Genomic DNA, 18,018 nt, shown 5'->3' on the forward strand with positions numbered 1-18,018 from the left:
AACTAACTTAAAAATAATTGTGTGAACGGATCATGCTTAATGCACACAGATTTTCAGGCGGACGGCATTATTCCTGGGCTAAATGAGTTGGGAGCTTGATCTGGGGAAAATCATTGTGGAAGTTGATCCAAGGTTGTCCACACGATTATCTCCAATAAAGACAAGAACCGAACAACCTAGATTGATTGACCTATTGAAGGGTCAACTTACTCATCTACTTTACTTACTCATCTACTTAAAAAATGTATGAAAGTTCAAATTCCATCTTGTACATGCAACGACCCATCAGCTCATTGTTCGTTGTCTTTAAATAAAGCTCAGAGAAGTATACTATGAACAACTTAAAAAAAACTGACAAAAACCGCACACACCCTGAACCTCTGGTGAGACTTATAGCCTGGAGATTGATTTTCAAACATGTTTATAAAAGGGCTGATTGACTTGCGAAAGAGAGTTCAAAGTGCCATCCAGGTTTCCATTTTGTTCTTCCCTGTGCTATTAGGCAAATTGTTGATGACCTTCGCCGGGGTTTTACCCCGCTCGTCTTGGTTTCCTAGTTTCGACCTTTTGGGCTTTAAGCCCCCATGAAATACCAAAAAAACTAAATAAAAAATTGTACACAGCCAGTGGGTCCGCTAAACATAATTTCTCTCTTACGGTGGACGGGTGTCGACTTCCAGTGGCTCCGGACAAGTGACAACTGACAACTGACAACCAACCAAAGCTTCAGCATCATTGCAGACATTCGCAGTACCCTTAAAATTTAAAAGGCCCACCAGCTAACGTATTTGGTACAAACCAGGACTCTGCATGTTAAACATTACTAACTGGGTTAGAGTTCACTTGGTTGCTCTGCCTAGGGAGCTCTTCTTCTCTCAACAGGAGAGTACTCATAGAACACCAGGTTCTTCCCTTTTAATCTGTTAAACTTTACAAACCAGACTCTCACACCATACTCATATCCATTAAGCCATCAAAACTCTGTGAAACCTGAAATATACAAAAACCAAAAGATTAGCAACCAATAATATGAACAGCATAGAAGGAAAAGTTATCAAGCTTAACAAGCCGGGAGAACTGGGGTATAAAAAGGATTGCTTGAATATGGTAGGAAAGATAATAAGTGAGAAAGAGCTAAGCTTCAAAACATGTAAAAATGCGTTATTAGGAATGTGGGATAATCCACAAGGAGTTACAGTCATTGACATTGGGCAGAAAAAGATGTTGTTCAGCTTCAAAGACAGGAAGAGAGGGTTGCGAATTATCCAGAATGGTCCTTGGAATGTCAGAGGAAATCTAGTCAATCTCAGATTATAGATGGAGGGTGAATCAGTTTTTGAAGTTGATCATGACTTTATAGAATTCTGGATTAAAGTTCATAGCATTCCACTTGATCACATGGATATAGGGACAGGAATCTTGATAGGAGGAATGCTGGGGGTTTTGGTTGAGGCTGAAGACCCAAAGGTGAATGGTGTTCTTAGGAGATTATTCTTAAGGATTAGAATCAGCATCAATATAACCAAGGCCTTGCCTACTGGCTTCTGGTTAGAAAGAAAAGAGATGCCACCATTATGGGTTTTCTTCAAATATGAGAGGTTGCCGAATAGTTACTGATTTAACTATGGAATATTAGGGCATGAGAAAAAAACATGCAAGAATCCAACAGTTATGGCATGCTGGGACCCAACAAAGAGGAAGTACTCACCAGGACTAGGAGTCAGCCAAGTTCGACCAGTTTCAGCCATGGGAGGAGAAATTTTAAAACAACAGGGATGGAGGGAAGAGGAGGAAGAGCAGGCGCGTATTCCACAAAGTCTTGGAAAAGAGAGTGACGGGGAACGAAACATAGAAGAAAGCAAGATTAGGGCTGAACAAGGGCTGTAGCAGGAATTTAGGGAAGAAAGCGTCTGGGAAAACTAACCAAGGAGAGAAGAAGAGATGACTGAAGCAGGGGAGCAGGTGGGAGAAGTACGAAAAATCCATGATTTTCAGGGATATGAGGATATGCAGCGTGATTTAAGGGCAGCTCACAAGTTTAAAAATCTCATTAGGGAGATAAGAGAGAGAAATAATGAATGGGCTTACATCAAACAAGCCCAAAAGGGAAAGAAGGGGAAGGAAATTCAGGAAGTGGGTATACATGGGCAAAAAAAGGATGTTGGGCTCAATATTTTGGCAGATCAAACACAAGTGTGGAATGGAAAAAAAAAACAGCTTCAGGATAGATGGGAGGGCTGGAAAAAACACAAATAAATTAGAAGAAGGTGGGCTGACTCTTTATGCAATAGAAGAGGGGGAAGTCAACATCTACAAAAAAAGAATATTCGAAGTGTGCCCAGAAAAAAGAAGGAGAAAAGGAAACTATAGGCCTGCAACTAAAACGACTCATGACAACCAAGAAGAAGGAAAAATATGAAAATGTTGATAGGGAATGTATAAAGGAGGATCAAGGAAGGATAAAAAGAGGTGATGGAGAAGAAATATTCAGGAAGACTTCCATGGAAGTACAAAGGAGAGAAAAGGCATTTGGGGAGCAACAGAAAAACATGGGTGACAATGCCTACTATGTAGAACTAGCAAGCGATGAAGATGAAGATGAAGATGATGGGAAGAAAGCTCCTACCGAATGGGAGACACAACTAGCAAAAAAGATGGAACTGGAGCTTGATGACTTCGATTCACTACCCCTTTTAAAAATTTAGTGAACGAGTTCTTTTGGCAAGCGCACCAAAATTATCGTCAAGTAATAACCCACAGAGGAGTGGGATCGTATCCACAGAGATTGGCAAATCCAATCAGTTTTAATTGATTGATGAATTAGTCAACCGGATCAATAAGATTGTGAAGTGCAGAATTGTAAATGGCATAAATGTAAATGACTAGAATATAAAGAAAAGCAATAAAGTGCAGAATTAGAAATTGCAGAATGTAAAGTGCTGAATCATAAATGACTTAAATGTAAATGGGAATGGGGAATTGTAGAATATAAAATTAAACTATAAAGAAATGGATAGATAAGAATGGGAAAATTCATTGAGATTGGGAGTTGTTGTCTCTTTGGATCAAATCTAGCTTAGATCTTCTTCAATCATGCAACTCATTGACCTCTTGGCAATCATGATTGATTGAGCCCCAATCCCTTGGTAACTCAATGTCTCATATCTTGATCAATAGCCAATTCCTTAGTCTAATTGCTCATGAAGAGAGATATACTTGGTCCCTAATTATACCACACACCCTTGTAGGTCCAGGTAGAGGGGGGATTATATGTAACGTATCCCATCACCAAAACCCAGAATCTACTCAAATGTGAGAAGGGATTTCAAGCATGGTTTCATGTTTCCTTTCCCAAGGTTTCTATGAAACCCAATTGCATTCAATCTCTTTCCCAAGATGATTGAACACTAAGCATTAAGAACGAAATTTCTCCTAGCAAATCAAGAGAAGATGAAGAAAAGAAGAATTTCACTATTATCAATCCATCAAGTTCAACAGAACTCCCTCTCTCAATGAGAGGGAAGTTAGCTACTCATAGCTTAGAAAGTACTCAAAAGTGGAATGTAAAAGAGGATCTAGAACTAACTGCTTAACCCCTCTTCAATACTCTTTGGGGGTATTTATACTACTCCTAATGAAAATAAAGAAATTACAAAAGTGAAAAAGGAAAAATTACATTTTAGAGAGAAAGAAAGCACTCAATAAACGTAATTCCTTAGCTGGCGTGGGCTGGCGCTCCATCAGCGCGTCACGTGCCCTTCAAAATGGCTTGGCATGCCACGCTCAATCCTTCAAGTGGCACGCTCGTCCCTTGTCAACCCTGGCGTGCCACGCCTTCGAACTCAAGTGGCACGCCATAGTGACATTCTTGTATTGGTGTGCCACGCCTTCGAGCTCAAGTGGCACGCCCTTTGATTTTTTCACTTCGTTTGCCTCTGGAAACATGAACTAGTGTGGCACGCCCAGGATCTGGTGTGCCACGCCCTTGTTTTGTGCTTGGCTAAGCTCTCTGGAAAGTTACACTAGCGTGGCATGCCCAGGGTCTAGCGTGCCACGCCCCTTTGTGAGTGAGTGATTTTCTCTGTTTGGCGTGCCACGCCACGAACTCAAGTGGCACACCCTAATGATGCTTTGGCCTCTGAATGAACTAGCATGCCACGCCTGGTTGCTCAAGTGGCACGCCTAAGTGAATAATAGTGATTGGCGTGCCACGCCTTCGATACCAAGTGGCACGCCTGATGATTGGATTTTTGACGGTTTAGAATTTCACTAATGAAATCTCGTTGTAAAGTATAGTTTCTAAACCAAATAATAATCCTTACATACAAAAGATTGTTTGTCACAAGTAACAAACCCCTGAATTTATAAACCGAAGTATTGGACCTCGGGTCGTTCTCCCTAGGATTTACAATAAAGTGTCTTGTTATTGGTTGAGAATTATTTTGGGGTTTTGGATAGGAAGCATGAAAAGTAAATGGTAATGAAAATAAACTAACAACTAACAAAGCTCTTGGAAAGATGTGAGAACTAGAAATCCTATCCTAGTTACCTTTCTCAATTGTGATGATAATTGTTCATTACTCCCACTTAGTTAACCTCTAACCATGGAGGAAAGTCAAGTGGATGAATCAATTTGATTTTCCCAAGTCCTAATCAACTCCCAAAGGAATGACTAGCTTTAGAGGCATTCAAATCAATTAGCAACTTCTAATTATCAATCAACAAAGGAATTAGATAACTCAAGAGTCACTAATTACTCTACCTAGGCCAAGAGAAACAAAACCTACACTAAAATCCAAACAAGCATTTTATCAAACACTTGGTAAGCATAAAAGGAAAACATAGTAAATCAACAACAAGAATGAAATCTAACAACAATTATTGAAAGAAATTAACAACAACAACAATCAAAAGAAACACTTTTATTATGAATTACCTTTATTGAATTGGAAGAGAGTAAAAAGGAACAATACTAGATCTATAACAAAATACAAGAACAACATAAGAGAGATTATAACAAAAGAATGGAAGAAGAATCAATGTAACTACAAGGAATTGAGATGTAGAAGTAGAAGAAAGCAAAGATTAAAACCTAGATCTAAGAACTAAACCTAATCCTAATTCTAGAGAGAAGAGAGAGCCTCTCTCTCTAAAACTCTAAAACTAATCTTCTAACTAAAACTCTATCTAATGATCCCTCCCTAGTCTATGGATGTGAAAAAATGTGTCTTAATCCCCTTCAATCCTTGGCTCTTATATGCATTTTGGCGCCAAAGTTGGTTGCTAAAACCTCCCAAAATCGCCAGGCACGTGTTGTAATAAAAGAATCACGTGCGGGCTACGACGCGTGCGCGCACGATACGCGTGCGCGTCCTTGGCCTGTATCGCAATGTGCGCGCGAGCGCCTTGTGCGCGTACGCGTGCTTGGCCGAAATCAATTCTTTGGCTTTTTGTACTTCTCTCCACTTGCATGCTTCCTTCCTTGCTTTCTTTGATCCATGCCTAGCCTATTTCAATCCTGGAATTACTAGCAAACACATCAAGGCATCTTATGGAATCAAAGAGGAACTAGAATTCATCAAAATAAGGCTTAAAAAGCATGTTTTTACACTTAAGCACAAATATGGGAGAGATAACAAAACCATGCTAATTCCTAGGCTAAATGTGACAAAAGGTTATCAAAATGCTCTAAATTCAATGCAAAACAAACCGTCAAATTGGGGTTTGTCAACGCCCCATGTACTTGGCCTCTTCCACCCTCTCTAGAAACTTATACCAGTGTGCCACGCCCAAAGGTTGGCGTGCCACGCCCATGGTCTTGTCTCGCTCCAATAAGTGGCGTGCCACACCTTGGCCTTCAAGTGGCACGCCAAAGTGACTTTTTGGAACTGGTGTGCCACGCCTTTGACACCAAGTGGCACGCCCAGTCCTCATTTGCCTTCAGCCCCTTTTCTGGATCATTGTACCAACGTGCCACGCCATGTTGCTCAAGTGGCACGCCTATGTATTTGTGCATTCTTCAAGCTTGGCGTGCCACGCCTGGGTCTTCAAGTGGCACGCCAAAGTAACTTTTGGAGCTGGCATGCCACGCCTTCGACACCAAGTGGCACGCCCAAGTGAGGTTGAGGGGTCAGGCATGCCACGCCCAACCTAGCGTGCCACGTCCCTTTTGTGTCCTCCGTTTTGCTCTCTGATATTTTGTACTAGCGTGCCACACCTAGTCCTTGGCGTGCCACGCCCACATTCATGCTTGGATCCCCCTTCTGGAATTTAGTACTGACATGCCACGCTTAGCTCATGGCGTGCCACGCCAGTGCATAATTGTGGCGTTTGCCCCCAAGTGACATGCCAGTCTCACACGCCCAGCTTCTTGTTTGTCTTCTTCCCATTTTGACACCTTTTTCACCTGTAATTTAGCACAACTCATCTCAAAGTAGTGTAACATAATATTCATCAAATAATGCATGAATTGTACTGATCATATGAGATTTGTGCTCTTTTATGGTCTTCTTTATGCAAGAAAGAAGGGTAGATGATGCAAGTCATCAGAGCTAAGTTTGAAAAGGAAAAGGGAGAATAAACAGGTGCTATTGCTTACAAATGAGAAATGGAAGGAGGATCAAGAGGTCAGGATGCCTAAGAAGATAAAGAACAACAGCAATACACTGGAAAGAGGGGAGTATGACTTATCTCTCAATGCTTCTGGTCAGTTTAGGGGATTACATATGGCTGAGGAGGCGGGCCTTAGCATGCCCCACCCTCAGCCATGAGTATCATTAACTGGAATTGTCAGAGAATTGCAGGTGCCCCGACAATATCCGAATTATATAATTTATGTAAAAAAGTAAAGCCGCTCATAGTGTTTCTTATGGAAACTAGGGCTAGGCAAGATAAAATGATTAGGATAAAAAGAAGGCTTCATTTTGATAATATGTTTTGTGTAGAACCCCGGGACTTGTCCGGCGAGCTATGTTTATTATGGAAAGCTAATGCTAATACTAATGTTTATGAGTGGTGTGATAATTTTATCAAAGTTATGATTAATATGAATAATGATTTGGGTTGGCAGGGTATCTTTGTGTATGGAAATCCAGTTTTTCAAAGAAGAAGAAAACTATGGAAGAAACTCACGGAAAGCAATATGAATAGAGAAGAACCCCAAGCTTTTTTGGGCGATTTCAATGATATTCTAAGTCAAGACGAAAAGGTGGGCATTCATCTGCAGCCTAGGATCTATTTAGAAACCTTTAGAAGATTTGTGGATGATAATGGCTTAATAGATGTGGACCTCAAAGGGAGTAAGTTTACATGGTTTAGTAATCCAAGAAATAATTTCATCACTAAGGAAAAGTTGGATAGGGTAATGGTGAACTGGAAATGGATGCAAATGTACCAGATTGCTATTTTGAAAGCTTTACCGGCTATAAGTTCATATCACTGTGCTTTAATTTTGGAAACACAGCCGCTGGTCCGGATAAAGAAGGAATTCAAGTTTGAGGCCTTTTGGACAGAACATGAGGAGTGTAAGGAGGTAATCAAGCGGAGCTGACATTTGGACGACGGGAATAAAAGCTGTTGGAATCAGTTTGTTAGAAAGAGAAATAGATGCAAGAGGAAGTTAACAGAATGGAGTAGGAGGAAGTTTAAGAGAACAGATAAAGAAATTGAAATAAAGAAAACAGAATTACAACATATTCAAAAATCTGATATGTCAGAAAGTGAACAGAGGAGAGCAAATAAGCTGAAAAGTCAAATATCAGAGCTATGGAAGCAGGAAGAGAAGTATTGGGGACAAAGATCAAGGCTTAAATAGTTAAAATGGAGAGATAGGAATACAGCTTTCTTTCATGCTATAACGATCAGCAAAAGAAATAGGAATAGAATTGATAAATTGAGAAATGAATCAGGACAGTGGATTCAAGGATAGGACAATATAATGAGACTAGGAGAAGGGCATTTCACCAAGCTGTACACATCTATTGGGGGCAAAAACATAGAGGAGTGCATAAGAGAGATATCTAAGAGAGTCACTAGAGAGATGAATGAACATTTGATGGCAAAGATCAAGGATGAGAAAATTAAGGAGGCAACCTTCAGTATGGGGGGCTTAAAGGCGCCAGGCCCAGATGGTTTAAATGGGTTATTTTTTCAGAAACATTGGGATATATTGAGTAAAGAAATATGTGGAATTGTCAAACAATTTTTTTAAAGAAGGTACCATACCGGAGGATTTAAGTGAAACAACAGTTGTTTTGATTCTCAAAATTAGTCAACCAGAAAGCCTAAATCACCTTAGACCTATAAGTTGTTGCAATTTTGTGTACAAGATTATAACTAAAGTCTTGGTGGGAAGGTTAAGAAAAGTGCTAGATGATATCATTTCTCCGGTTCAAAGTGATTTTGTGAAAAGTAGACTTATACAGGATAATATAATTATAGTTCAAGAAACTTTTCACAAATTGAGAAAAAAAGGAAGTCTTGAAAGCAAAGATTTAGCCATCAAATTAGACATGAATAAGGCATATGACAGATTAGAATGATATTTTTTGGAAAGGGTCCGGGAAGCTTTCGATTTTTGTAACGAGTGGGTTAAGTTGACGATGAACTGCGTGAAGAGTGCTAGTTATAGGTTCAAGATAAATGAAAAGTTGTCCAGAAGAATCGGTCCTCAAAAAGGGCTTAGACAGGGAGATCCTCTATCACCTTATCTCTTTATTTTGGCTACTGAAAGCTTTACTATACTCATGGAAAAGGCTGCGAGAGATAATCTAATTTCAGGAATTAGATTAGCTCCCACAGCGCCGCCTATCACTCATCTTCTATTTGCTGATGATTGTATCATTTTTATAAGGGCACAAGAAGATGAGATCTATCAACTCATTCAGATTATAAATAAATATACGGAGGCATCTGGACAAAAAATCAACACAGAGAAGTCCGGACTAATTTTTGAAAGTCAGGTACCTATCCAAAGTAGGATGAACATAGAAGAGATCATGGGCATGGCGTCATGGGAAGACCCCGAAAGATATCTAGGTCTGCCAGCGAGATGGAAAAGATCAAAAAATAAAGCATTGAAATGGATAGAGGAGAAAATACTAGATAAAATGCAAGGATGAAAAGAAAAATTATTAAACCAAGCTGGTAAGGAGGTCTTGATAAAAGCGGTGATACAGGCAATTCCAATCTATGCTATGAATGTCATTAAATTTCCAAGATCCTTCTGTAAAAGAATCGAAGCAGCAACAGCCAGATTTTGGTGGTCGAATAATGAAAAGGAAAGAAACATTCATTGGAAGAGTTGGACAAAAATGACAAAGAATAAAAAAAATGGAGGCTTGGGATTTAAAGACTTAGAATGTCAAAATATAGCACTCTTGGCAAAACAAGTATGGAGGCTGCTAAAAGAGGAGGATGCTATATGGGCTCGGATTTTAAAGGCCATTTATTATCCTAATTGCAATCTATGGGAGGCAGAAAAAGGAAGAAACGCATCATGGATATGGAAGAGCATGTTAGAAGGAAGAGATTTTTTCAAAAGAAAGGGCTGGTGGAGTGTAGGAAGTGGAGCTGAAATAGATATTTGGAAAGATAACTGGGTGGCAGGAAAAGAAAAATTGGGAAGGTGTGTGGATTGCCAACTTCAAAAAGTGAGTGAGTTGATAAAAGAAGGAGAAGGATGGGATGCATATAAAGTTCGGAATTTCTTTCCTGACAACATAGTTGAGTTAATAATCAAAACACCAATTTGTCTAATCAACAGAAGGGATCATTTTGTCTGGCCGTATAGGAGCGATGGAGAGTACTCAGTTAGAACAGGCTACCACAACGTGAAGGAGGAAAAAGATGCCATATAGGAGAACAAACTAAGCAAAAGCATCAACAAGTCAGAATCTGCGGAAGGTTTGGGAGACAATTTGGAGGCTACCGGTACCACAAAAGGTAAGAATGTTCTTATGGAAAGCAATGCACAGAATTCTGCCAGTGAATGCTAGCTTGTATCATAGAAAAATATCAAAATCATCGTTATGCAGTATATGCCAGCAAGCGAACGAAACTGTTGAACATGCATTATTGTTATGCCCATGGACTAGAGCTGTGTGGTTCGGATCTAGCTTACAAGTTTTTCCTACGGTTCATAATGTGACATCTTTTGGGAGTTGGGTGATAGACACAATTGAAAAGATCAAGAGAGAGATTGGGAACGACCAGGAAAATTTTTTATACAAATTGGGATGTGTGTGTTGGTGCATATGGAAAGAGAGAAACCAGCACATATTTCAACAATCACAAGTCAAACCAGAAAAAGTAATATTTACTTCAGAATATCTAGCTGCAGAGTTTTATAATGCAATTGAGAAAATTAACAATGAAAACAGATTTGGATGAGGCAAAAGCATAGAGAAGAAGAGAGTTACCTGGAGGCCTCCGCCCAAGGATTCGTTAAAGGTGAACACTGATGCGGCTTTTCACAGAGAAACAGGCATGGCAGCTTCAGCAGTGGTAGCTAGGGACTGGCGAGAAAAAATTGTCTCAGGGTTAACAACAAGTTTCAAGTCAACATCATGTTTAGCAGCAGAAGCTCAAGCATACAGAGAAGCACTCATTCTTATTAAAAATCTTCAGTTAGGAAAATGCATAATAGAAACAGATTGCTTACCTCTGGTTCAAGCAATTAAGGCAAAAACATCTTTGGCAGAGGCAGACGCAAACATCAGAGACATTCTCCATCTACTGAATGAGGCTCCAGATGTAGGAGTTACCTGGACTCCATGAGACGGAAACAACTTGGCTCACCAACTGGAAACGTTGGCAGCGGAAAATGGATTACAGAGACAGTGGATAGTCAATCCACCTGATCAAATTAAGAATACAATCAGAACAGAAGCAGGATTCGCAAGAGCAAAATATACAAAATCACACCAATTTGGTTCCAGTTTCAGTAAGCCATCAAAGACAACACAGAGAAGAGATTTTACCTGCGACAATGGGTGTTGAACCAGGGGAGAGTGAAAAAGCTGGAGTGAATGATCAGACTCGAGCATTTGGATTGATTGGGTCAAAAACCGGGAACTACAACGAACTAACAGAGACAAGGAGAAGGGCCTTTGGTAGAAGTCAATGGTAGCCTCAATGCAACTTGGAAGGTGCCACGAGAGATGAAGACAGGAGTCACCACAGGGCAAGAGTAGGACTTTTCTTAGAGAAATGGACAAAGCACCCCAGAGAGAACGGAACCACTTACGCTTTGGAGCAAGGAAGCATCAAGCCAGGCAAAGCACAAATGGCCACTATGGAAGACGAAGGGCAGCCTTCTCAAAGCAGACGCAGCTTCGACAACCTTGTGAACTCAGCACCTACGGCCGATTGAAGCCACTAATGAGGATTTGGGAGCTCGTTTTCGTCCACATGCAACAATAGGCTCAAAACTTTGGAAGATCTCTAATCGACGGTCAAGGAGAAGAAGAGAGGATCGGAGTCGGTTTAGGGGTGGGTCTCTGGGTAGTTCTTCGGGTCGGGTCGGGTTCTGATTGTATAGGTCGGATCGTTTCTGTTGGCCATAGGCCATGTCCAAAAAAAAAAAAAACATTACTATCTGAAAAGGGCAAACAGTGGCCAGGCATCAGACGTCGTGGCAAAGATGTTTGCCTCAATCGAACCTAGTGGAGCTGCTAGGTTAGTGTGTGTGTGGAATGTGTGTGAGTTTGGCGTGTGACCAAAAAAACAAAAGGGGGGGGGGGGGGGGGGGGACCAGAAAAAGTAGCCGTATGAACACCAAAGGAACACATAATTAATATAGCAAACACCTACTTTGGAGATGGAACATTGTTCCAGGAACCAATTAAGAACAGTCTCAATGCATCCACTATGGATGCCACACCTCTCTTATTTCTGGAAAATCTATCCTATATCAGCCTCTACAAGAGCAACTCTAATGTACCCTCAAATCCATTTCATGGTCGAAACCCAACCATCGTCATGATAAAAAAGAACAAAATACACAAGCGGTTTTCTTCTCTCTCTTTCATTTATCTTCTCACTTTCTTATTGCTCAAGCATCATCAAGGGCTAGGACTCCAGGGAGCTGCTTCCCCTCAAGAAGCTCTAAGCTGGCACCACCACCAGTTGAAATGTGGCTCATCTTGTCTGCAAGGCCAACCTTCTCCACAGCCGCAACTGAATCGCCACCTCCAATGATAGTTGTCACACCCTTGCCGCTCAGATCTGCAAGTTTCTTGGCAACAGCCTGTAAAAAGAGAATAGTCATCAGCAACTACCGCTATCATACATCAAGGCTTAAATATAAAAATGAGTTGTTTTGATTGTCTCAACTTTTTTTTGTTTGATCCCTCTATTTTTTTTAACCTAGTGGGATTTTGGTCCCTGCCATTTATTTAGACTATGTTCGGATAGGTAGGTTTGAGGTTGAGTGGTGGAGGGTACAAAGGAATTATACGAGCTTCCATAGTTCCATTGTACGGATTGGTAACTTTATGACAGAATTGAGTTGTTTATCAATGGAATAAATTCCAAGCTATTCCAATAAGCCCTTTTGTTTTGTTCCTTCTAATCCCATTTGGCTCAATTCCACTCCACTCCCTTGTCTTCTATCAAAGCAAGTATAGCCAGTATTAAGAAGATTCTTCCGATATTTACCAAAACAGAAAACAAAAGTTTTAACATGGATAAAATTTAACATGCCTGAAAACAGAAACTTTTTAAAGGACAAAAGAAAGACAAACCCCAAAGAGGAAAGTCTTAGAAAGAACTAAAACCACAACACTAAGAAACTAAACACACCTAAGCCAATATTCATAACGAAAGAGTATAACAGGCACAAGGTGAAGGAACCAAGCTGACAAGAAAAAGAATTAAAGATGTGTGTATTTTAAACCCTATTCATACCTCTGTTCCTGCTGCAAACTTCTCGAACTCAAAAACACCCATTGGTCCATTCCAGATGATTGTCTTAGTCTTGTCCAATGCTTCGTTGAATGTTTTGATGGAATCAGGTCCAATATCCAACCCCATCCATCCGTCTGGAATACCTGATGCTGGCACAGTCTGCAAAAATATACACACACTAAATCAGATAAATTGTATTTATTTGATAGATAAACTGACTTTATCAACAGAAATCTTAATAGCAACAAAAAAGGAATGATAACCACTAGCAACCCCAACCCTCAACGAAAAACCTAGTACCTTGCTGTTAGCATCAGCAGCAAACTTATCTGCTATAACTACATCAGTCGGAAGCAATAGGGAAACCCCTTTAGCCTTGGCCTTCTCAAAGAGTGAGGTTGCAAGATCAAGCTTGTCTTCCTCCACAAGAGATGAACCAACTTTGTGACCCTGAGCCTTGTAGAAAGTGAAGATCATTCCTCCACCGAGCAAGAGAAGGTCGACCTTCTCCAACAAGGACTCAATGACTCCAATCTTGGTTGAAACCTTTGATCCACCAACAATGGCAGCAAACGGCTTCTTGGGGTTCGACACAGCCCCAACAAGGTAGTCAAGTTCCTGAAACCATTAAACAACAAAACAAATTACAGAGCAATCAACCTGATTAACTTATCAAACACATAATAATAGAACTAACCAATTTTCCATAATACTTACCTTCTGCATGAGGAATCCGGCAACAGCAGGTTTCAAGTACTTAGCAACTCCTTCGGTCGAAGCATGAGCTCTGTGAGCGGTGCCGAAAGCATCATTGACGTAGAGATCAGCAAGACCAGCTAGCTTCTTTGCATACTCAGGGTCATTCTTCTCTTCCTCCTTGTAGAACCTAACATTCTCTAGCAGCAACACACCACCTTCTGGAAGACTAGCAACTAATTTCTCAACTTCCTCCCCAATAGAGTCATTTGCCATCTTGACCTACATATAATCAATAAAAATGACATCATGATTAAATAAAATATTACATCCAGCAAAATGGATGCATCTGCTGAAACAAACAAAATCAGTAAGTGTTATGGTAGAAGGCTCACATCAACTCCAAGAAGTTCAGTAAGTCTTGGCACAAGCGGCTTCAAACTGTACTTTGGTGTAACACCTTTTGGACGTCCCTGTAAACAGAAAATCCAAAACAAAACAATTAATTTCTCAGGTGTCAACCACTCACATCACACCTCTATTGCTATAGCAGTCAGGATCTAATAACATTATCACTATTGCAAGACATAAATTGAACAGAAAAATAAGCCACAGCAACAAATCTAACTCTCTAACTATCCCATAACCATCATCTATCACCACAAAATCTATCTAAAAAAAGAAACGTTTCACCACAACTGGGATAAAAAACAATCAAACTCTGAACTGAATTAAACACATAAATAAACTAAACAAAAAATTCGAAACAATGAATCCAAATCCAAGTAGAATCAAAAGCACAAATCCATAATCGATATCAACCAAAAAGAGAGTAGATTCAAAGTCATAACTAACCAGAAAAAAAAAATACTGAGAAAACGTACCAAGTGGCTGGCAAGGATGACCTTGGCGCCATAACCGGTCAAGTACTTGATAGTGGGAACAGCAGCACGGATCCTAGTGTCATCGGTGATTTTGCTGTTATCATCCAAAGGAACGTTGAGATCCACCCTAACGAACACCCTCTTTCCTTTCAGATCACCCTCCTTCAACGTAGACACGCTCCTCTTTGTCGCCATTTCTCTCTTCTAATCTGAAAAATCTGATATCAAGTATAACTAATCAGTAACTGAAACAGGGAAAAGAAATCAGAATCGTTAGGAAGCTTGTTTTGGGAGGCGATACTCACAATGGTATATGGTGCAAATCACAGTGACCGAGACACAGAGATGAAGCTAGAACGAGTAAAGTGATTGAACGTTCTAGAACATATATAGACAAAGGATGGTTTAGGGTCAGGCGGCACACGTACCTGTACACACGTGCTGACGTGCGAGGCTTTTTCCTTTTCTTCTTTTTATTTGCATTTGCAGGGGACAAAAATGGCAAAATGGCAAAATGGCCTATAAACTTTAGATCCTCTCCTAGGCTCCAAAAATTTAATTAACCTAATTTAAATTGTTTATTTTATTACATATTGGTATAGTTAAAGTGTAATACTTAATCATATTGGTATAATTAAGGTATAATACTAAATCATTGATTTCATACTAGTTTAAATTCGAACTGTTTTTATGGCTTCACAACTTGTTTTAAGTACAACTTGTTTATTTTGAGTTCTTTTAAAGTATCATATCATCTTTATAGTCATCGAACTTTGTTGCTTCATCCATTGTGCCCCTGCTCGAGTTCGAACTTTATGAAGTCGAACTCGAGCAATCAAGCGGATTGGATTATAGAGTGAAGCCTTTCAATGATTTGTTCAACTCGTTCCTTTCGATTTTTTATAGATGACTTGCTTTTATACAAGTCATTTTTTTTAAGCACAACTCGTTGTATATTAAGTTGTTTTGAACAATTTGTTTTTATACAAATTGCTTAGATTATATGGTTATTTTTTACTCGATTTCGTTTGACTCATGAGCTTGAGTTGTTTTATTATCAAGCCGTATTATAAATATTGGATACCAATTTGAACCTTGTCGCTTTATCCGAGTGATCATTAAAAAGGTCTGCTCGTCATTTTCGTACTTTGTCGAGTATAAATTGACGCCTTAGGTGAAGGGATTATATACTTATCATTCTCCTTTCTAGTTTTTGCAAGGTTGTCATCCTTGTGTATAATACAGCTCGTTTTTACCCAAGTTGTTTTAATTGGAAGATTATTTTTACATTTCGATTTTATTCGAAATACTTTTACCATCCTTCTATTCCTTTCTAACTCATTTTTGTACGAGTCGTTTGGTTGAAGGATTGTTTTTCTTGTCATTTTTGCTTTTAGCCTTTTTGATTTTTTACAACTTATTTTATATCAAGTTGTTTCAATTTTGCTTTAACGATTCATTTTAATACAAATTATTTTTTAATACTTTGCTTTGATGATTTGTTTTGATACAAATTACTTTTAAAGCTTTGTTTTTAGGTTGACATGACTTATACTTGACACAAGTTCATTGAAAATATAGTTGACTGGCACAACTCGTTAAAACCGAGTTGTCCTCATGTTATCGTGGATGCTGGAACAAGTTTTCTTTGGACAACTTGTGAAGTTATTCCATTTTATACGATTAAGTCGTTTATTTTCGGAACTTGTAGGGATAAGCTCGAAGGCTTGAAATTTTGTACGACTTATTTGTTACTTGTGTGGATTGAGTTGTTAAATTGTATTTATACCTCGAGGGGTGTATTTAGTTAAGTTATTTTTGTGATTTGTTCTAAGCATAACTCTTTCAACCCTTTTGGCCTGAGCTTTTTTCGATGTGCTTTTTTCCAATTCACATATTTATCTTCTTACTCCAATTTGAACATCGTCGCTTCATCTTACTGACCACCTAGGTCAGACAATGATATTCGCAATTTTTCAAGCTTAAATTAGTGTTTTTAATTGTAGAAAATTAATTTCTATAAGAAATTGTATATCCCCTTATGTTGGAGGCGTGTCGCAACCTGGGTGGTTCTTCACCCTTGAGATTGGACACTTTGTAGTAGCACTTTGTTATAACTTTAGTAATCTTATAAGGTCCTATGTAGTTTGTTGTCAGCTTTTCTTCGTCCGACCTCTGTAGCCTGATATTATTTCTTATCAAGATGAGGTCTTTTGTGGCAAACCTCGTAGTCATCTTTTGTCTCAAAACCTCTTTTCTTATCCGAGTTTGATCTCGGATTTCTAGGAGAAGGTTGAGCCCTTCCTTTCTGCTCTGACTTCATTGTAGAATATTGCCTTTGGTTTTTCTTTATTTATATTAATGAGAATCATGGCTTTTGTGTCATATGCATGTTGAAAGGAAGATTCTTCGGTGGTAGTTTGAGTTGTCCCATATGCTTATAGCATTTGTATGAGTTCCGAAAAGTCAGTTAATAGAAGCTAGCTTCGTAACATCTTTTTGTCGGTGACCTGATCCAGGTGAATTCCACATATTTCATTGTGGATTTTATATAGAAATTTCTCAGTTTTTAAGGTAGGACATTCAACTTATCAACTTCTTTTAATATTGAGGGTGACAACAGTGTCTCTTGAATCAGGCTGTTATTATTGCTCCTAGGCCTTGTGCTAGCTAACTTGGAGACGGTATTGGCTTGGCCATTCTGCTCTCCAGTTATATGTCTAACTTCTGTTTCCTGAAACTTGGCTAGTTGGGCCAAAGTTTTTTTCAAATATCTCTTCATATTAGGATTTTTAGCTTGGTAATTACCATTGATTTGTGAGGTTATTATTTGTAAGTCATTTAAACACTGTACCCTTCAAGGTACCGAGTGCTTTGGCTAATTGAAGGCCGACAAGCACGGCTTCATATTCAACTTGATAGCTGGAGGTTAGAAAGTTAGACTTTAATGAGAGTTCTTTCCGAGTTCCTTTTTCATTTTCGAGAATGATGCCTGCCCCATTACTAGCTTTGTTTTATGATCCATCTCCCAATCGTCGAGCTCTCTTTTCGCTCCTCAGTATAATCCGCAAGGAAGTCGGCTAAGTATTGTGACTTGATGACCGCCCGAGTTTCGTACTTCAAATCGAACTCGGATAGATTCACAGCCCATTGTAGCATCTGTAACACTCTATCATACAGAGCCTTACACTTAAATCCCCACAGGCATTTCAAGTGCCATTACTACCATCTCCGACCTCTTTCGTCTAGACTGAAGAAGTCAGAGATAGTAGTGACAGTGCTTAAAGTGACTTCAGTCTATAGCCCATTTGCATACAATGGAAACGTGTATTTTATAAGAACAAAAATATTTATTTTAATTATTGATTTTTTTATAAAAAAATGTGTCTAATCAATCATATAATTCTTTTTTTATAATAACATACTTATATATTACAAAATTTACCAATATTAAATTTTATAGAAAAAAATTATATAATTTAAACTAAAATATTAAAAGTTTGTATAAAAACACTTTATTTAAACGATATAT

The 18,018-nt window shown here is 39.1% G+C and overlaps 1 protein-coding gene and 1 long non-coding RNA gene across 2 annotated transcripts; both read right to left on the reverse strand.

Moving 5' to 3' along the window:
* Positions 1 to 4,982: 4,982 nt before the first annotated feature.
* LOC130970114 (uncharacterized) lies at positions 4,983 to 11,704 on the reverse strand. The gene is made up of 4 exons (XR_009082010.1): positions 10,980 to 11,704; positions 10,661 to 10,855; positions 10,419 to 10,514; positions 4,983 to 6,406 (listed from the first exon to the last, which is right to left on the reverse strand). It is a non-coding gene; the product is annotated as an uncharacterized LOC130970114 (long non-coding RNA).
* A 65-nt stretch (positions 11,705 to 11,769) lies between these two features.
* Positions 11,770 to 14,925, reverse strand: LOC130968325 (phosphoglycerate kinase, cytosolic). Its single transcript, XM_057893529.1, has 7 exons — positions 14,792 to 14,925; positions 14,487 to 14,704; positions 13,998 to 14,075; positions 13,624 to 13,884; positions 13,207 to 13,524; positions 12,907 to 13,065; positions 11,770 to 12,247 (listed from the first exon to the last, which is right to left on the reverse strand). The coding sequence occupies exons 2-7, from the start codon at positions 14,679 to 14,681 to the stop codon at positions 12,053 to 12,055; spliced, it is 1,206 nt and encodes a 401-aa protein (XP_057749512.1). The 5' UTR covers positions 14,682 to 14,704; positions 14,792 to 14,925; the 3' UTR covers positions 11,770 to 12,052.
* Positions 14,926 to 18,018: the final 3,093 nt, after the last annotated feature.

The sequence above is a fragment of the Arachis stenosperma genome, chromosome 3, assembly GCF_014773155.1.
Source record: "Arachis stenosperma cultivar V10309 chromosome 3, arast.V10309.gnm1.PFL2, whole genome shotgun sequence".
Taxonomy (NCBI): domain Eukaryota; kingdom Viridiplantae; phylum Streptophyta; class Magnoliopsida; order Fabales; family Fabaceae; genus Arachis; species Arachis stenosperma.